Source organism: Urocampus carinirostris, chromosome 4 (genome assembly GCF_059441175.1).
Source record: "Urocampus carinirostris isolate Australia breed hairy pipefish chromosome 4, RoL_Ucar_1.0, whole genome shotgun sequence".
Classification (NCBI taxonomy): Eukaryota; Metazoa; Chordata; class Actinopteri; order Syngnathiformes; family Syngnathidae; genus Urocampus; species Urocampus carinirostris.
The window spans coordinates 19,808,250-19,830,455 of NC_142352.1; the positions used below are offsets into that span (position 1 = coordinate 19,808,250).

At 41.1% G+C, this 22,206-nt stretch overlaps 1 protein-coding gene across 1 annotated transcript in view; it reads left to right on the top strand.

Annotated features, from left to right (window-relative positions):
* Positions 1-22,206, top strand: part of LOC148367059 (protein kinase C-binding protein NELL1-like) — a 282,893-nt gene that overhangs the window by 204,013 nt on the left and 56,674 nt on the right. Inside the window, exon 14 of the mRNA XM_088333852.1 lies at positions 2,128-2,250. Coding sequence (XP_088189978.1) covers positions 2,128-2,250 — 123 coding nt within the window. The remainder of the gene's footprint in view (positions 1-2,127; positions 2,251-22,206) is intronic.

The following is a 22,206-nucleotide window of genomic DNA, read 5'->3' on the forward strand; positions in this document are numbered from 1 at the left end:
GCTTGGATTTTCTTTCCAAGTTTTGCTGTGAGAGTCCATATCTCGCAAGCGTAGAGGAAAATCAAAGTAACCTGTGCTTACGTGAGTCTGGTCTTTGATTTCACTGCTATGTTTGTGTCCCTCCAGATGGGTTTAAGTCTGGCAAATGTGGCTGTGAATTGAGCTATCCTGGCCATGATTTCTGATTTTGACCCTTCTTCTGATACAACAGCTATAATATATTTGTAAATTCAGTGACCTGTTCAAACTCTCTGTGGTTGATGGTGATGTTTGTTATGATGTGGTGGTCATTACTTTTGTTTGTGCTGATTTCCATCACATAATGGGTTTGTACTTTGTCCAAACGATAGACCAGATCTGCGAATTCCTGAGTTTCTCCTTCGAGTTCAACAATATCATTGAATTGAATTGAATTGTCATTGATATAGATATTGTGAAACATTGTACGCAACAAGATTATTCATGGCAATCCAGGGGTAAACATGTGATAAAGACTTTAGAGAGAGGAAAAAAAGATAAAAGACTATCAGGATAAAATGCAGAAAAGAATATTTACAATATAATGCTTCGAGACTGGCCTCAGTTGTAATAATAGTACATTGTTTGTGAATAAAAAGAATAGTGCGTCGTAAAAATAGTGCAATATTTTCAGAGTTCTGTGCAATCATATATATATATATATATATATATATATATATATATATATATATATATATATGTATATAAATATATATATATATATATATATATATATATCAAGTATTTTTTTACAAATACAAGTGTACTGTACTTTATAAACATTTTTTTAAAATCATTTCTGTATTGATTCACTTCCATCATGTGGACATTATGGAAAACTGCATTTACCTTCCGGTTCTTTCCTACAGAAACCATATATCTTTTGATTATCAAACATTTTTGAAAAAGCACCATGGAGGCACCAGTGAGCGCAAAAGACCCGCAAGTGGCTCCTTACTATTTTTTGCGGGTGGCGTGGTCCAGGTTTGTTGCCTATAGAAAGCATGTCTCTCTATTTAACCAAGCAGAACACAGAAATCAATGCACAATGAAAGTGAACAAAGTACCAAAACCATGATAAGTTAAATCGCGATGCAGCTAGGGAATTCCGTATATTCTTTTAGATTTAATCGGTGACACTTAAACCTCTTAATGTAATTTTTCACAACAATATCTGATTTAACATAATCACATACAAGATAAGTCTAGACCTTTGTTCTCAGACTTGCACAATAACATCTTATATATACTAGGTCAAGCTGACTGATTACATCTAATGTTATTCATGTAACCTTGGGATGAAATATTACAGAGCTGTGTGAAGTCAAATGAGATATCCACATATATGTACATTAATATATATATATATATATATGTTGTTTACAATGGTAAAAGCTAAAAACCTCCTTTTGATATTTCCTATCTAGCTACAGAACTACATTTTTTGTAGGCATATAATAATGAGGCAAAATTGGTTAAATTGACTGGCACCCGCATTTCCCTTTTCAGAGAAAGGTCTGGCATTGAATAGGTTATTATTAAATAGTAATGCATTTTTAAAATTAAAATTGGACAGTCCAGTCGTCATTTGTAAAAGAAAACATTTATATAGTGCAAGACTTGTTAAACAAATACTTGGGCCTGTAACTATTCAGCTATTTTCTAAGATCGGCTAAGACATGCTAAAAAAACAATTTAAACAAGAGTGTATCATTTTGTAAAAGAATGTTACCATGTGGATAATTATCATTGCTATCATTATCATTATTAACATTACCATTGCTTTACATCATGTGTGAACTCTTTTCTTCATTTACTCATGCTCATGAGTTTTTTTTCCTTGCCCTCGTGTAGGTTTTAGATCATGGGATGGTGTAATAGTCATCTGCCCTCTGAGACTTGACTCAAATTGGGTTTATTTTTTTGGTTCCAATGTTTAATAGATCATTCCATAAATAAAATAAAGGTTACTCCTTCGCAGGTTTTGACTATCGCGGGACCTTTTTGTACCGCAACCACCGCATAAATGAGGGATTACTGCATATCATAAAATTTACAGCAGCAAATAATTTGCTTTAATGGAGATTCTCTTCCTTTCTGTCTCTCCAGAGCATGACGAATGTGCCAGTAGTCAGAACTCATGCCACGATAACGCCATCTGCACCAATACCATCCGAGGACACTTGTGTACCTGCAAGCCGGGCTACGTGGGAAATGGCACCATCTGCAGAGGTAGGTTCTCAGCTGGAATATCCCCTTTACTCATGTAAACACAGATTCTCGATTAGGAGGAATCTCGTAGTAACGTCGTTGTCCGTCTGGTTCAACCTTCCTACTCAATACTGTAGCTGGTCACAATGTGCCAGGCTGATGATTCAAAAATAGATTTTGGAGATATTTCCTCAGGTGCTACTTGTTGTCCCTTAGTGCTCATGCTGCCTTCTGTTGACCGTCTAAGCACCAATGAAGTGTATTATTGGTTTGGCTTCTCAAGATCGCACAGATGGAGCAAGGAAAGTTTATTTTTTGGAGGAGGCAATTTCACGGTTACAGTGTTTCCTCCCAATTAGGAGTGGTGATACTGGGATTTTTGGTATCATCTGATCCAAGAAAATAAAGAATAGTATCGATCAATACTGAACCGATATGATATATATATATTTTTTTTTTCTGAAATGTCATGATCATTAAATACCTAAACCCATCATTTTATTAATACCTAAAATGAAAACTAACAATATAAACAAATAAATATGATTTATTATACAGCAGTTTCAAAACAAAGGTCAAGAGAGTCAAACCAAAATAAAGCAGCGATGTAGAAAAATAATGATATAACAAAGTCAGCATGACTGCTATAATATTTTCAACTGCACAATGTTTTGTAAATGAAGTCTAAGTCAAAATAGTGTATACAGCACTACAAACATATATTTAACAGTATAAAAATAAAACATTTGTACTGTAGGCCATAGCGAGCTTTCTTCTACATAACACAAAACAGTAAAGCACGAATAACAGAAGCTGGTGCAACCATTGACAATGCAATGCAGGGATGCGTTTGGCCAGAATTTGATCTTTGGTTTGATATGTCTTCATGTGCCCAATGGTGCTTGTGTTGAACATCTTTGAACATTCCATGTGAAAATTGAGATTACAAATGTTCTGAATTACCAGGTGTTTTCATACACATAATAGGTTCTGACATATTCAATGTCAAAATGTGCCCATGAGTTTTATAACACACTGTATTATAGTTCCTCCTTTGTTGAGATTTCCTTAATATGGGTGGTTTTGGACCCGATTAACCTTGAGAATCGAGGGAATATTGTACAGACTACAAGAATTTGTATGCATTCATTAAAAAAGGGCAGTAGAAGAACTGATTGTTTGTGATAATATTCTAGAATGCAGTCCATGTTCACAGCGTTAACGGCTAGCAGTTAGCTGCCAAGTGATCGCTCGCAAGAGCCATCTCACTTCTTTTGAAAGGGAACGTGAAAGGTGAACGTAATTTTACACTTTGCCGCTGGCAGTCTGACTTCCGCACATTTCCTACTCTTCAATTTCTTGTCTTACTCAAATGTGCCATTTGAGTGGGCGGAATCGAACACTGTGGTTTAAATGTCCTTCTGTTTCAGAACAAAATACGATTCAGTGCGTCCCGGTTGAAAAATATTCCGCGATCCATTATCCCAGATATCAAAATCCTGCAAGAGGAGCCAGCAGGACACATTTTTGCTGAGCCTGGTAGCCTTTTTTTGCTGTTATGTTTACCAGAATATGAATTGCACCTGCGCGACTGCTGTCCCCAATCCAAATTGCTGAAATTCGGGGACCTGAACAACTCATTTGTAACCTGGTGGCCCCAATTTTACCGTTATTTACTCCTAAAATGAGCTGCACTCCTATGTTAGTGATCCATTATTTCAAATCCAATAGTTTTTCAAGCAGGGACTCGTATAGGCACTTTTGCCGTGAGCGGGCTGTTCTGGCCTGTCTAAAAAGAAATGCATGGTTGTGGCCGCAATCCATTGTCCCTTATTTTGTCTTTTTTTGCTGATTTTTCCTGCCTCAAATGAACTGCACTAGTGCAGCCGCGATCCATTATTCCAAATCCAATATTTTTGCAAGTGAGGACCAACAGACGGCACTTTTATAGGACGCCATGCCTTTATTTGGCCTTTAATGAGACACACTGTTTTTCTGGGATCATTATCCCCAATCGACTATTGCTGAAACTAGGGGCAGAGAGAGTAAATTTGTGTCATGAATGGCATTCTTTTCCCCCATTTATTTTCCGTTTAAAATGAACGGCACCTGTGTGGCCGCCATACTCTATCCAGGGTCAACAGTTGCTACAAACGAGGGCCGGCAGGACACATGTAAAACATGGGAGGAGGTCTACATTTTCCCATATCTCTGGGTTGTTACGATCCCCATTTACGAGGGATTACAATAGAAATGACGGCTGACAATATCTGCCACATTTTTTTTTAACCGGATGACGGCTCTCAACTCATTCACTGCCACTGACGTCTTCACCCATCAATATATATGAATGAGTTCATGCCTGTGACTGTCACGTGGCGGAGTGGAAGGGGGCTGTCACGAGGCGTGGTGGCGTGGGGGACCGGACCAGAACGGAGGCAGGAAGGGAGAACTCATATGCGTTGACTATCATAAGTTTTATTTAACAAAATAAAAGTCGCCCAATACTCCGGGACCAAAACAGAACAATACAGAGTTCCTCCGGCACGAACTCAACAGGACAAGGCATAACAGACGGAAAATGTTTAAACCTAAAACAGGACAAGGCATAACAGACCTGGGATTGTGTAATGAGCCAGCGCCCGCCAAACCCAAAATCCAGCCTTAAATAGCAGACCAGCAATCAGCTGATCTGCTGCAGCTGAGTTCGGGGGAGCGGCAGACTGGTAGCCATGGCGACCGTGACAGAGCCCCCCCTTTAAGGGACAGCTCCTGAGGTCCCCAAAAAAGGAAAAAAAAAAAAAAATACTACCTCACGCCCCGGAATGGTTCGACGCTCGGCAGGGTTGGGGGGGGCCGGCAGGCAAACTGGACCGGCAAACACGAGGACAGACAGGGAATCAGAACCGGCGAACACAGAGGACAGACAGGGAATCAGAACCGGCGAACACAGAGGACAGACAGGGAATCAGAACCGGCAAACACAGAGGACAGACAGGGAATCATAACCGGCAAACACAGAGGACAGACAGGGAATCAGAACCGGCAAACACAGAGGACAGACAGGGAATCAGAACCGGCAAACACAGAGGACAGACAGGGAATCAGAACCGGCAAACACAGAGGACAGACAGGGAATCAGAACCGGCAAACACAGAGGACAGACAGGGAATCAGAACCGGCAAACACAGAGGACAGACAGGGAATCAGAACCGGCAAACACAGAGGACAGACAGGGAATCAGAACCGGCAAACACAGAGGACAGACAGGGAATCAGAACCGGCAAACACAGAGGACAGACAGGGAATCAGAACCGGCAAACACAGAGGACAGACAGGGAATCAGAACCGGCAAACACAGAGGACAGACAGGGAATCAGAACCGGCAAACACAGAGGACAGACAGAGATTCAGAACCGGCAAACACAGAGGACAGTCAAAATTGGCAAAAACAGGAGAGAGTCAAAATCAGGACCGGCAAAACAGGAGCGAGTCAAAATCAGAACCGGCAAAACAGGAGACAGTCAAAATCAGAACCGGCAAATTAGGAGCAGCGGAGTCGGACTGGCAGGCAGCGGAGTCGGACTGGCAGGCAGCGGAGTCGGCCCGGCAGGCAGCGGAGTCGGCCCGGCAGGCAGCGGAGTCGGCCCGGCAGGCAGCGGAGTCGGAGTCGGCCCGGCAGGCAGCGGAGTCGGAGTTGGCCCGGCAGGCAGCGGAGTCGGACTGGCACGCAGGGGAGACTGAATAGCAGGCAATCGGCACGGGAGTCGGGCAGGCAGGCATGAGAGTCGAACAGGCAGGCGTCAATTCCTCCCGGGACCCCATTCGAGGCACAGCAATGGCCACGACGGGCGGGGCCGTGGTTCGAACGGGCAGGGAGTCGAAGTCGGACTCAGTGGGCGCTTGCCAAGCTGCGTTCTCCAGGTCTCCCCAAATCGCGCTGGGATCGTTCGCTGAGTTCTTGTCGTGGCTGGCTCATTCTGTCACGTGGCGGAGTGGAAGGGGGCTGTCACGAGGCGTGGTGGCGTGGGGGACCGGACCAGAACGGAGGCAGGAAGGGAGAACTCATATGCGTTGACTATCATAAGTTTTATTTAACAAAATAAAAGTCGCCCAATACTCCGGGACCAAAACAGAACAATACAGAGTTCCTCCGGCACGAACTCAACAGGACAAGGCATAACAGACGGAAAATGTTTAAACCTAAAACAGGACAAGGCATAACAGACCTGGGATTGTGTAATGAGCCAGCGCCCGCCAAACCCAAAATCCAGCCTTAAATAGCAGACCAGCAATCAGCTGATCTGCTGCAGCTGAGTTCGGGGGAGCGGCAGACTGGTAGCCATGGCGACCGTGACAGTGACAGTTATAGCCCTCGTTTGTAAAGGAGCAAGTCAAATGATACACCATCGATTGAATCTACTTATTTAGGCTAAATTCCCACTTCAAATGCTCTTTGACACTCGAGTTGCCCCACCTCCTCTCAATATGATCGTTTAGACACCTCGCTCGTCTATATATAGCGGGCTGCTTGCAGTGGTTTTTGATAAGCAGCCATGAGGGATGAAACAGTCATTGGTCATCTCACCCTCCATATCACGCCCAATGAGTCATTAAAGTTTGCCATTCATCCCCACTTTGATGACTATGATACTTTAAACTCCCTGTGACCATCAAATTCATCTGTCATTACTCATATACGATAGCAGTATGATTGTTATCATCGTACAAAACACCGCCTACTGTCTGGAGCCATTAAGCTGAAAAATTTACTTTTTTGGGTGTGCTGAAGCTAAATAAAACGAGGAGACCATTGAAAAATAATAACTCTAATAAAAGAGGAAATTAATCTTATAGGGGTAAGAGTGGCCAATCTTGATAGTGTTGAATTCGACTATCAGTTATTATTTTAGCAGCATAAAAATGACAACTGTAGTAAAATGTGCTAGCGTATTATGTGGAATGGTTTAAAATGAAGTCACTACACCAATTTAGATCCCGTAGAATATGCATTAATATGTATTAATATTGTTAATTGCCATAAAGACGGAGATGGCGACAGTGGATTAAATATGAAACTGAAACTAAACCAGTTTTGAGAACTATCTCTCCCTTGGAAGATTTCCTTGCTTTAATTGTCTTCCTATCTTAAAATGTGTCCCAATATTCGATTGGTTAAGGTCTTGGGACCCATATAGTACAAAAATAACATTACTGTATCACAGTCCACATAGTCTTTAAGAAGATTCTGAACTCAATGCAGAAAGAGAAAAGCATTGTTGGAGTGAGGTCAGCCAATAGCACATCATTATTTTAGCGACGTCATGATGCAAATCAATAGCAGACCTGTAGTACAATAGTAGGTAAAATACTGTAAAGAAGGGCTGTATACATATTTACCACTCTGCAAAGTGAAAAGTGAAAATGTTCTAAATCTGGGGACGCCGTATCCTTGGGTCTACTGTCTAGCCCCCTTTGAGCCCCCTGCACCAATCCAGGATGAAATTGAAAAAAATAAAGCCACCACCAAGTGTAATAATAGTCTATGGTTTGCAATAATCTGTGGTCTGTGCAGCCCTTTGAAACTCTTAATGATTAAGGGCTATACAAATAAACATGTCTTGACTTGACTTGACCAAGTTCAGGTTTGCGTACAGTTCCTCCTCCCAAAAACCTGATGCATTAGGTTAAGGAAAAGCAATAAGTAGATCAAAAATACTTGTGTGATATGCTTATTATATAATGAGCGGCATTTGATATGGGGGAAATAAATCGAAAGTTATTAATTTACTGTACGGTCCTATGAGCCTTGTACGACCACCAGCTTTAAGCACTGTATGTTACCTTCGCACATGGGCATTCCGAGAAATGTACACCAAAAATAGCCAGTCATCAAAACTGTATAGTCCAGGAATGTCTATAAATTGTAGTCTTGTTATAGGTCTGTTTACTTCTGAGTGACAAGATGCTCTGGCAGTCGCACGGGATTTATAGAGCAATAGTCACATTTGTAACTTTTCATTCTATTTTTTAAATTTTATCTTTAAGCACTGAATGACTAATAAAATGTAGTCTCAAGGAACCCCAGAAACAAACCTCAATGAGCAGCCTCGACTGGACAAAAGACAACACCAAGCGGTGTGAGAGAGGGTAGATCAACGCTTTAGAACCTGGCAAAAGGACTAGTCAACGCCCAAGAGGCGGCAGCACAGATGCCCCCCAGTGACACCCCCACCAGAAGAGCGCAATAAGTGGCAACGGCCCTGTCAGAACAGCAGCCAACCCTAAATACAGGGGGCGGGCGCAGGTGGGATAAAACTGCCAATATTCCACGCAATCCAGTGGGACAAGCAGCAAAACAAACAAAAGTTGACCGGACTAACAAAAACCCGCTGTCGCTTCAATGTAGCAGTGCAATGCATGCATGTGTTTCAAGAATTCCTTGCTGGCCCTCCCTCACCCGACAACATCGGAAAGCCAGAAGGCACCTTGGGGACGAAGGCCACAAGCAGCACAACGGGAGGCTGACCAGCCAGAAATCCCAAGATGGGATGCGAGTAGCAGAACAGCGATGGAGCTGCAGTGTTCCCCCGAGGACCAAAACACCAGGCCATTGGCTCCCACAGAGACGCCATAAACTCCAGCGCGTCAAGAAGAGACAGCTGCCACTCACATTCACAGGGTAGACAGAGCCTAGGTCCCATCGTGATGAGTTTGCAGGAAACTCATAATGGCAGGCACATGATGTGAACAACCTCCACCGGATGCTGCACATCAGCCAAGCAGACAGTGTCCCGGTATTAAGAGTGTTGTGCCTGAGCTGGCCGGCACTGCATCAACATATCAGGATCCTCAGAGGCCAAACACACAAGCTGAGTTTGGAATGCCTCCCTCGTCCGGACAACAGGTCCTGCCCATTGAGGAGAGGCCATGGAACATCTAAGCACATCCTTCACTAAAAGGGGAACCATGTCCAGGCGTGATCAGTAATAACGTGCAGCCCTCCTGAAAAAAACCCCAGGGCGCTGAACAAATGAGAAGTAGCGGTGGTAAGGCGTATTGGGGACATAGTGGGCAGGGACTAGCCACCGCATATAAGCCCATAGGACTATCCATCTCCATGAGGAGGAACCACAGAGGAACCTGGAAGCTAAAAGACCAGGGAAAGCGCAAGTGCCAAAGGAAACCAGCAAGACAATACAAATCGCTGGGCAAGTGCACAGCTGTTGACTGGCCAGGCATTGGCAGCCCAACTGAGGAGACTGTCGGGCTACAGCAACAGCCCTGCAGACTGCCTGCAGCATTGGTAGGGTATGTGTAAGACCGTCAAGGCGTCAAACGCTGCCGGGGGGAAAGGACAGACCCTACAATGCAGGTCACGACCCATGGGACAAAGTTGAGATCATAGGGGAAAATTCAAAACAGCCAGTGGTGGCCATTGTAGGCAAAATGGAGAAAACGCTGCTGCCTGGGGGCGGGCCAGACACAAAAGCTGGCAACATAGGGGAACACGGGGTCCAACCACAACCCTCAACATAATGAAGTATATTTAAACACTTCCTACATGCAGAAAACATTATACATATCATAAAAGGCATCATTTGAATTTGAATGCAAAACACCATTGAAAGGTAATAATCACAAGGATATGAAAACGATTTCGACAGTCTTTAATGTGCTAATTCTAACGAATGAGTAAAGCCATACACAATCTCATAAGGAGCCTTTCATCAAATGTTCACGATTCACTCTTCGGTAGTTCTTGGCTGTCGTCCAAAGATGAAAGTATCCTTAATTAGGGTGTGATTTTGCAAAAATCTGTTCCATCATGGGACAGCGGTTGTGATGAATCACCAGCTGTGATTCTAAAGCGCAGCTCGGTTATTGCCTCTGCAATTCTGTGTCCTTTTTTGTTTGATGAGGATCTCAAAAGTAAGATGATGGATAATTACAAATTATTTAACCTTGCGTGAGGGAAAGCTCACTGAATTTGACGTACGACGGCTGAAGTCGATGTAGCTCACTGAACGTGCCACACAGGCATTACTATGTGGAGCAGGTAGGAAAAAGGGAGCAGAAAGGTCTTAGGGCGAATCAATGGCATTTGCAAAATGCTTTTCCTACATTTTATGCCTCTGGAATATCGCCAAACTCATCAACCATATCGCTGAGTAGCACTGCATGTTTTCTCTATTTTTCTTTAAAGGTAAACCCAAAACTTAAAATTAATTCACAGACTGTGTCGTCTTTGACTTCCTGAACTGGAACGTCATCAGAGTAACACTAGCACACTTGCAAGCCAGTCACCGCATTGGTTAACATGTTAATTTGTCGAAAAAGGTTACTAGTGTTTTAAGCTGAATTTTGGTAGCTTTTGTGTAGAATGCATAGGTGTTGTGTTGGAGGTGGATTCACAAATGGAGCCCAGCCCAAATGGGGCTAACTGGCAAAAATATCACATGAAGAGCCAACCGGGGGTAATCCAACAAACGCCAACAAAGCCGGGAACATACCAATGGACTCGGCTGGCTAGCTGGCTAGTCGACTGCTAACGTTATTTAACTCGGACCAAACTAAACCAAAAGCCTTTGGGAGCTAACCGCACAATTTTATACCAACCGCGAGACACAAGGCGGAAACTAAAGGGAAAGCCACAATCACCTACCCCAAAAAGAGGCGAAGGCAAAAAAAGGAAAGCACGCTATAACGGCTGCTGGTATACTCACCTGCGCAGCTTTTGGAGGTTAAAGTATGCAACTCAGACAAAAAAGTCACAAGTTCCTTAAGGACATGACATGGTAAGTGAAGTTCCGATTTCTCCAAGCACAAATGAGCTCAATGCTATCACTGTTTACTATAATCGCTGTTTGTTTCAAAGCTGCCTCATATTTGAGTGTACGAGACCTGAGTCGTTTTCTTCCGGTGACAGACATGAGGTGGATATGACCAAAATCGGTCAATTTTGAGTCCCCTGGCGCAGGGAGTATTTTGAAACTTATCTGCATGATTGTGGGGAGGAACGCTTTTCATTTTTTGCCTATTTGATAAAAAAATAATAAAAACAATTATAATTGGTAAAAACTGACCAATAATCAGAGCTGATCTGGATAAATTCCATTTGCAAAATGCTTTCCATATATTTTCTGACTCCAATATCATTAAGCCCATCAGAGCACGATGCAACCCGTCTATAAAGCCAGCTAGCAGCACATTTATTCTGTTTTTCTTAATTCTGCGAGTAATATAATAGTAATAGACTGACCAATAACAGGCCTGACCGATAAATTGGTGCCGATCCGATATCGGGCGTCAGGCATTAATACAATGCAAAATGCTTTCACGCTTTCTGTTTCTTGAGTATTTCAAACCTCATTAAGGTAATATGCATCCAATTTGGCTAGCTAGCATTGCATGTTTTCCTTGCTTTCAAAACATGGGAGTAATTGGTCGACCAATCGCCCGCTGATAATCGTCGCTCTTCCGATATTATGGATCAAGATCAACGGCATTTGAAAAATGCTTCTCATACATTTTCTACCGCTGGAATATCATCAACACATTATGCAGCCCATCCTTATAGCTAACTAACACCCCATGCTTTCCTTTTTTAATCCTGGGAGTAATTGCCTGATACACAGTGTGTAAAATGTTACAAGAAAGTAGCAATTTATAGTCCAGAATGTACGGCAGGAGTAACATACTTTTAAAGCATGAAAATGAAACCTGAACCTTCTCCTGACTTCCATCCTGTTCTAGCCAATTATTATAATTCAAAAAAGAAGCTAGAGGAAGTGGCCTCGTACTCCCCCTCCCTCCCCCTGAGATCTCATTACCGGATGATGGCGACAGTGTTGGCCAATCGACCTGTGCCTCCCATTTCATTCCCCTCATACATCCACGCATCCCCGTAGGACTCAAGGAATTAGTCTGAGTGCGACTCGAGCTCTTCTGTCCGTCGCTGTTAATATTAATAGGACAAAGAATTGTGTTTAGCTAGCCGCGAGCTGTGTGGTGAGCAAGCGGTGCCAAGTCAGGTGTCGTTAGCACACCATGCATCAGTGTTGGGCATGTTTCTGAAACAAATTCAGTAATCTTTTGGTTATTGCGTCTCATTGGGACAAGGACCCCCGCAAAACGTGAAAAGACGCAAAGCAGCAATGCACATTCATAAAAGCCCCCAAGAATTAAACTTATCTCAAGATGACGTCCTTACCGACTGAGAGCATTCGACTGTAACAAAATAACAACTATAGATCTACAAATAAAAACACAGAAATGCTATTTATTGTCATTATGAAAAATTACATTGAAATGTTCCTTTCAGCGTACGAAAGTGATTTAAAGAGCAGCTGGCTAGCTGCACGCTGGCATCGGTCAACCTTGAATTGAGACAGGTCTCCATGATGATTACATTGATCTATCAGTTTCCCACGAGGTGTAGCTCCAGGTCATCCGTTTCATGGTAATGGATCTGGCATTAGTGAGATACAGGCAGGCGTAGCTTGTAAGTGTTGTTACGTAGCTTAGCTATAGCAGTAGCCCAGAACTGCAGCCCCAATATTGCTTTCCCTCCCGACGCCACCTCAGTCCCTTCCCGGACACAATAACAATGCACCCGCCAGTGTAGATCATTTCTTTGCGCTCTCTGACTTTTCTCAGAGTCCGATATTGATAGATTTATTTTCAATGTAACGTGCCAATTAAAATAGCTGTCGCCATGCTTTGCCGCTATTTTGGGGTTGCCACTTGTGAGCCTTCCCCGCTGTTTGACTGACAGCATACACCAGCCTATCACAGTCGTGCACACAGACGGTCAAACCTATTCTACACACACACACACACACATACACACACATACAGACACGTGATAGCATTTGCTGTGCGCTGTCTGGTGTTGAACACAATGCAATATACGTTTATTTCAATGACAATAAAGACAATTCAAATCAAAATCCCGAAAGCAGTGACCCACAAATAACCAAAATGCAAAGTAGCGAGGGATTACTATAATTAGTTATAGTTATCAGTTAGTCAATTTAAAAAGCAATTATGCTAACCCCCAGATTACTGTCACCCAAAGTAGCATGTTACTCTGAAAACAACTATCTGGTTATAAATTATGAATAATAGGTGTCTTATGCACAGATTGTCCCACCTCAGCTCTGTATGTCTGCAGGTCACCCACTTTGATAATTGGTCTTTTGGTTGCTTTCATGATTAGTTTGGGATAAAAGTATAGAAGGACGGCTGTGTCTTTGCAGGTCTGCATTGGTTTACCCTTTCTCTATTTTGATATTATTGCTTGTTCAATGAAATGAAATGAAATGATCTGCATTTATATAGCGCTTTTCAAGTCAATGACTTCCCAAAGCGCTTTACATTGTGCTTCACATTTCCCAATAGCGGCAGTGATCTGTGCAGCCATGTAAGGCGCTAACCTGCTTATTGAGGGTATTGGGGGTTCAGTGTCTTACCCAAGGACACTTCGGCATGTAACACGGACAAGCCGGGATTCGAACTGGGATCCCTTAATCCTAAAACGATCGCTCTACCTCCTGAGCTACTGCCGCCCACTGCTCCGGGATTTCTGTAAATGGTTATCTTGTAGACGATTTCTGCTTTGAACATCTCCACAACTTTATCTTGCTTTTGGCTACTGTAGCCTTCAGTACTTGTTTGGAATTAAGTCCAATCTTAGACATGCCTAGTGTGTTCTTTGGTCTTCTTAATACTGTCTGTTCTCAAACCTGTCTTCATAATGCTGTCCGTTCCCTTGGATTCAATGACACAGAGGTGCATTCTGTTTGCCATTATTTGTCATTTAGGTTGACATTAGATCATTCAGAAGTCTTCAATGAATTTCTGGAGTCACTTGGCTGAGCTGAGACAACAGGGGACAATAATTTTGCAGCACCTACATTTCAGTTTTTTGTTTTGTTTTATTGAAATAATGTGGTTCCACTTCACGATGTTGATTGTGGATTCCTCGTTTTTGAGGGGCCTAAACTTTGGCTAGGCACAATAAGGGTTTGGGAGAGTATCTCCATGAAAAAAAACTTCAGCGTCCTCATTTTCTGTACTTGAAACAGCGCCACTGTAACTGTAATCAGGTGTATTTTAAAGGTATATACATATACTGTATATAAACAGTATAAAAAGTGGCAGGTGACTGATGTGCTGCTACATCGTTTGTGAAAGAGTGACAGCTAGCAATAAGAGAATGTTATTACTAATGCTCTGCCCTTCCTAAGCAACGGAGTAATGCACCATATTGTAGTAACACCTTATAGTACTCGTTACCGGGAAAATTGTGTTGGTCCCAGCACTGCTGTGCAGGTGATTTTGCAGCCCTCTGTTGCCATGTAATTGGTGTTGTATAGGGGCTTTCTATATTTCCCACAATGAATTTGTTATTCAATTTTTTGAAGGCGAAACAACGTTTGCTCGTATAATGGCTCCTCTATTTTCACCACTTTCCTATAGCGTTTTTCCTCATTAGGGTAAGGGATGAGCTGGAAGCTTCCCAGCTGAGGATAGGGCACTAGCGACTGGTGGCCAGTCAATCATAAGATATTAAAACATTAGCATCCACATCTGCTATCAATTTGAGAGGTAATTGTTTTTTAAATGTTTATCTAGTGTACACCTCCCCCCTCAATGTTATTATCTTTGATAACTGTTGTATTGTTGTTTGCTATTTTATTTGAATTTTTATTTATATATTTTTACTATACCATACCAAAAATATTATAAATCACTATTTCAAACTTTGCTATTATGGTATTTTATACTATACTATATTACACTATAGACTTCCTTTATGGGAGCAAATTACTGGTGGCATGCTATGGATATACAGAACATATTCTTTTTTGATTGTCCCTGCCAAAAGTCCAGTCAGGCAAATGGTTGAAGTATATTTAATTCAACAATACTTTATATTATAATATATATATATATATATATATATATATATATATATATATATATATATATATATATATATATATATATATATATATATATTATTTTATATTATATTATCCTGCTGTACTCTATACATTTGTACACTTTACTATACTATTAACACATTATGCCATACTATATACTATACGATGCTCAGTGTGGGTGATAACGCCGAATGTTACGTAACCGCATTATTTTTCAGTAACGGGGAAATCTTTCTAATTACTTTCTCTGCCATGACAAAGATCAAAATCTTTGCGTTAATTTGGCTGGGGAACGCAAATGGCGGCGAATCCCCACACACCTGACATTGTTTCGAGCGGCACAGTTTTCCGCTCTTCTCCGAGTTCGTTTTGTCACTTCTTTTGTCACCATTCAAAATAGCGACTGCCATATAGTTAGAAGGCAATTAGTATTTAAAAATGCGCCGAAAGAAAAAGGGAATTGGTGAATAGGGCAACAAACTCGTGTCATTTTCAAACGAAACGGCTCTATAAGCCATCTATTGGAAGTTGGAGCCTGCTACCCACCAACCAAGAGCCAGTTCCTTTTGAGATGCTATTTTTCCCTTATGATTAGTCAAAGAGCATTTTTTCAAGGATTCTATGTCCTTGACTTTGATTTTGTTGAGTGTATAAAGGGTTAATAATTTTTTGTATTTTATCTTTTCCTTTGTAGAGTGATACATATTTTGATTTATGTTTACTGTGTTTTAAGTGTTAATATTTAAGTGTTTATTTTGCTTTTTACCCCCTTTTTTAGTGCTTCATAAAAATGCATAATAAATGGTAATATATGGATTAAACAACACCACCTGAAAAGCCATCTAGGGGAGCTCTTTTTAGTGAGCCATGCCAAAAAAGCTGGAACTCTAAAAAGAGTCAGAATTCCCAGCTCTACAACGGACCGTTCGATTCCTTTTAGTATATTGTTTACTGTTTCTTTTTGTCGCATTTCAGGTGTTAAAAAAATGTGTTGCTGGTGAGATGCAATAAATATCTCCGTTCAACTGACTCGAAAACTGCTCAGAAAATTTCAAAATGCAGTTGTATGTAAGAAGTGGCCTCGTTCCCCCAACTTATTTTTAAAGTAACTGAAATAGTTACTTTATGTGGTAACTAGTTACTTTTACTATAGAGTAACTCAGTTACTCAGTTGCTTTTTGAAAGCAGTAGTCACTAAAACAAAATACTTTTTTTAAAGTAACATGCCCAAGTAACTATGCAATACTATCCTATGCTATGCTATGTCACTCGACACTATACTATACGATACGATTACTATACTATACTATACTATACTATACTATACTATACTATACTATACTATACTATACTATACTATACTATACTATACTATACTATACTATACTATACTATACTATACTAGACTAGACTAGACTAGACTAGACTAGACTATATTTGGGTAAGATCCTTTAACCACTAAAGTCATAGGGACATCATTTCCTGTGGTGTGTCTTGGGCAAGTACTATTACTATATTATGGTATTACTATACTATACGGTTACTATGCTATATTATCCCCTTCCTTTATGTGAGCATCATACTGGTGGCCTACAATAAAGGTACAAAAGTTATTCTTTTTAGTTTCGTCACGGCTAAAAGTCTAGTCAGAAAGATAGTTAAACTTCAAAAGAAGTTTAGAAAAAAAACTCTTTCCTCCGAGTAATTTTTTTGTTGCAAGAGCAGACTATTTCAAATGATCAAAACAGAATAAAAATAAGAAAACAAAACACAAAATGCATTTTGAAATTCTGCCTTATAAGGTAATTTTGCTCATTTTAAATATTATATTCTTATTTGAAAAGAAAAGTAAGTCCAAATGTAACCATGTTTTGTTGTAGTGTTATATAAACATATTAAGATATTATTATATTAGTATTATAAGCATTATTCATTTTTATCAGAAAAGTGAATTTAAATATAGTAATGGAAAAAAAATACTCTTAAAATGAAACTTAGCAAAATCATTTGCCAATGGAAGGTTTTATTTTTGAATGTGTGTCAACTGACCTTTTGGAAAATGGGAGTAAGCCTCCGCAAGGACTGGCGTAAAGCCTTAAAAACAGTGTATTCTTTCTTTTAGAAATGCTTCTGTATTCGATGTGAAATGATGCTTTCAATTGGCCAATTCCACTTTTGAAATTGGGTGTCTGAGTCTTTGGCGTTTGTTCTCAAGAGGATGTTCGGATTAATTCTTCGCCGTAACGCTCCATTTTTATAGACCGGGTTCATCGTGTTCCCTTGTGAACCTAAGTGATTACACTTTACATCTATTTTGTAATTATGAATCATTTTGCTACGGAAACGGTAGATTCTGCCCAAACATCAAATGTTGCGATGAGACCTCAGAGCAGTTTGTTTTCTAAATGTCTGGTTTGTAAAATCTTTTGGGTCATAAAAAAATAACAAGCAGGCTAAACAGTAACCATGTTTTCATGCAGGCAATAGTTAGACTGGGATCAGCAGCCAGATTTTTAGAAGCAATCTGAACGAATTGTTTATCGCGGTGTTTATGTTCCAATAAGAACCCGTGGTGGGCAAAAATCATCGAAGTACAAACCTTTATTTTTTATTATCATCGTCTTATACGATCAAACAATTTTGTTGGTGCAATGCAATTTGCTAAAATTATGGGTTTAAGAGAAATTTAAAATCGCAAGGAAATGTACATGTACGTAATGTCAATTTGGCAAACTGTTTTGTGTGCATGTACATATGAAAGAATAGAATGAGCTAATGGACTTTTTAGCCAATCATAAGGCAGAACAAGCGTAAAAGGGAGTGATGTCCTTACAGGGTTCTTACATCTTAAAGTTAAATTCAATACTTTTCAATACATTTTTTTCAATGTTTATTGAAATCAAGACCAAATCAACAAAAAACACAATTGAAACAAAACACAACAAAAAAAAAAAACACAAATGTGTCTTTTCCACATGAAATAATGTTTTGTTTTATTCATGTTACAAAAAATCAACGAAGTACCGTGCTTGTTTCCTCCGTGCTACAAAAGTGAGCTCCATTGCTTCGTTTCATGTACTTAGAAGTTGTGCTTATACGTGACTTTCAAAAGCGTAGACTTATTCTATATATGGGGTGTTTCAGCTCATGTATCCACTATACATGGATGGATACATTTCTTGCATAAAACTGAAATGTCCCGGAGAAATAGACCAATACACATGAGGATTTTCTTCGCATTTAAACTGTATTTGTGTGCATCATTTTTCTCTGTACTATAAGTCCCACAGTGCATGGGGCATAAAAATATCCCAGATGAGGGTAACTGAGTGTGCGGCTTATATGGAAAATGAAAGTACTAATCCAACCATTGCAATCAGAATACTGTCGGACTAAAGTTACATGGTTTTACATCATCGGAATACTGGCAATCGTCGGTGTATTGTGTGCCTACTAATGCAAGCCAGGAAACCTAAAAAAAAAAAAATCCAACACTTTTTGAAAATCTGTTGAAAAGACACCAAACCTCCACCCAAAAGATGGCCTTAAAACATATCTGTAAAAGACTAAATTTGTACCACATTGGATTAGGTAAACATACTGATAAATAATTTCAGACAAAATTTGGATTACGTAGGGTAAGATAAACATAACCCAATATTGGTTGTCTTTTAAACAGACATAATTGAGTCTAAACAAGCAATCGGATTATCTGAATGCATATACTAAATAAGTAATCAGAAACCTAAAGAACTAAATCAACCATTGCAATTGGAATATTAGTAGTCAGGCTGAGACCTTAATCGTTATTCTATTCCTTTACATAATCGTAATACTAAAAATACATGGGATAAGCGGAAAAAAAAAACAGATATTGGTTGTCTTTTGTACAACGTTCAAACAATCTGATTACTGGAATAATCAAAAAGGTAAAAGGACTAACCTTTGAAATCAGAAAACTTGTCGGACTAAGACTAGTCGAAAAACACCCTTGTGGGGGTCCATCCTGTCTACAACCAGCTAGAGGGCGGCATAGTGTTTAGAGTGCTAATTGAGCACACCGGGTAACTCATCAACTTCAATAGTTGAAATTGAGATTGTTGAACCTCACTCACCAGTCCAGCTAAAGTTACGTGTACCTTACTTTTGGAAGATAAGCTTCGAAAGGTCCTCCCCCGTGTTAGAGAGTAGCCAAAAAAAGCGATCCAACCATTTCTCAACCGCATCAAGCTTTCTTATTCCACTTTCGTTTCAAAGGGAAACGGTTCACATATTCTTTATAGTTTATACCAAACATTGAATGGATACAGAAGATATTAAACAATAAAACTGTCAAAGTTCTGGAGATACAGTGTAGAATGTTTACACACTTACTGGGAGGATGAAGCTGGATTTCTTCTTTGGAGTGGATGCTGGGTGACCTCTTGCAGCGCCACCACATGGCAGTAGCGACGGAAAGGGGCACTACAATAATTTCCTGTACTTGGAAAAAGGTGCACACAATACAAAACCTAACTTACAGCAATGTCCCGATATTTTTCGACATCCCGAAAAAAAATTCATATCTACCATTTATCATAAGTTGAATGATTGTAAGTAGGGGAGCGTGTGTACATGCACAAGTAATCGGAAAAGGAAAGGACTATTCCAACCATTGAAATTGGAATAGAGTCGGACTGAGGCCTTAATCGTATTTCTGTGCATGTTTACGACATTCTATACAGGTGTATAATCGGAATACTGCCAGTATTCCATTTCCAATCGGAAATGGCCTGCATGTTAAGGTACCAATTGTGTTTATACATTTTATTTCAGTGATTGATTATCAGGCTTATTTAGAATTGAAAGAAAATAAGACAATAAAAACAGCATCTGATTTAGCTTTTTTTGTTTGAGTCACTACCCGATAAACAGACCACATGCAACCAATCAGAGCAAACAATTACAGATCGTCATTGTCTCCGAATAAGCCTAATGACTGTCTGCCTATTGCAGATCTTGTGTCGGTCGTTTAATAGCAAATCGTGCTCCTTTTCATCTCCGATGGCTCGTCGAGGTACGAGCCCGGGTGCCATCAGGAAACAAAAATGTTATCTCGTTCCCGTCTCGTCCTCTCAGCGGAGCTAATCAAAGAGGAAGCATTTTTCTCCTTTACTAACACTAACAAAAGGAAAGATAATGTGTTCGGATTGATCAAGAAAAGATGTTTTCTTTGGGAGGTTTTGTTTAGTAGAGCCTTGATTTTCCTTACAAGTGTTAAATAGACAGTGCCTAATAAATGTCACTCCATTGTGTTGTGCAATCAGAGAGAAAGAGAGAGAGAGAGAGAGAGAGAGAGAGAGAGTTCGAGAGAGAGAGAGAGAGAGAGAGAGAGAGAGAGAGAGAGAGAGAGAGAGAGTAGGACCAAGGAAGGAAAAGTAAAACAGGCAAAAATAAAATAAATAATAATAACAATAATAATAATAATTTCCTTGTATTGTCATTCTGTGTAACAATGTACACAGAACGAAATGTCGATTGCACCTGACCCGTTGTAGCGAGCCGATGCAGCCGCAGCCAACATAGGGCGCCACCGACCACTTTTTAAGTCTTAGGAATGACTCGGCCGGGGCGCGAACCACCGACCTCCCAGTCTCAAAGCGGGCGCCTTACCATCTAGGCTACTGAGCTGGTGAGAACAGAATGAGGGGCAGCACGGCGGCGCAGTGGTTAGCGCTTGTGCGGCACAGTTCATGTCATGGGAACCTGTCGTGGGTTCAAATCCAGCCCCAGACTTTCTGTGCGGAGTTTGTATGTTCTCCCCGTGCTTGCGTGGGTTTCCTCCGGGCACTCCGGTTTCCTCCCACATTCCAAAAAAAAAACATGCATTTCAGGTGAATTGGCCGGTCCTAATTGTCCCTAGGTGTGAATGAGCGAATGAGTTGTCTGTCCCTGTGTGCCCTGCGATTGGCTGGCAACCAGTTCAGGGTGTCCCCTGCCCACAGCCCGAAGATGACTGGGATGGGCTCCAGCCCCCCCGCGACCCTAATGAGGATAAGCGGTACGGCTAATGAGATGAGATGAGATGAGATGAGAACAGAATGAGGGGAAAGAATAAACATAATGATGCAGAAAGAGACTAAGAAAGAAAATGAAGTAAAAGAAAAATGAAACAAAAGAAAGAAAACAGACGAGAAAAAAAGGGGGGCCCAGAATAAAAAGAAATAAAAGAAGGGTTTTTTTAAGGCACCTGTAAAGAAAAACTGATCCCTGCCCTCTCTAGGCAAGCCTCATCTTACGTCAAATAAATCCAGATTTCTCAACCTACAAGCGAACAGACGGAGGACCCAGACGCGTAACGGTTTCACACAAGCTTTATTTTACTAAAATTATGCACGTGAACACAAACGCCAGTGAATCGGCAAACGCTGGGTGGAAGAATTGAGACAGAGAAGTCAGGCACGGAAAGACAGGAAGCCAGAGAGCAGACGTGATCGAAACCGGACAGGACAGACGGGGTCGATACGATATACAGGATACACGAGCAGATACCGGACCGGACGGAACAGACGGGATCGATACCGGATATTGGATACAACAGCAAGATACTGGACAGGACGGGACGGACGGGATCGATACCAGATACTGGATACTGGAGCAAGACACTGGACATGACGGGACGGATGGGATCGATACCAGACGCTGGATACTGGAGCAAGATAAAGGACAGACGGGATCGATACCGGATACTGAATACTGGAGCAAGATACCGGACAGGACCGGAAACACGGGATCTATATCGGATACTGGAGCAAGATACTGGACAGAACGGGACAGACGGGGTCGATACAGGATACTGGATACTGGATACTGGATACTGGAGCAAGATACCGGACAGGATGGGACAGACGGGGTCGATACCCGATACTGGATACTGGAGCAAGATACCGGACAGGACAGGACTGACGGGATCGATACCGGACGCTGGATACTGGAGCAGGGTACTGGACAGACGGGATCGATACCCGATACTGAATATTGGAACAAG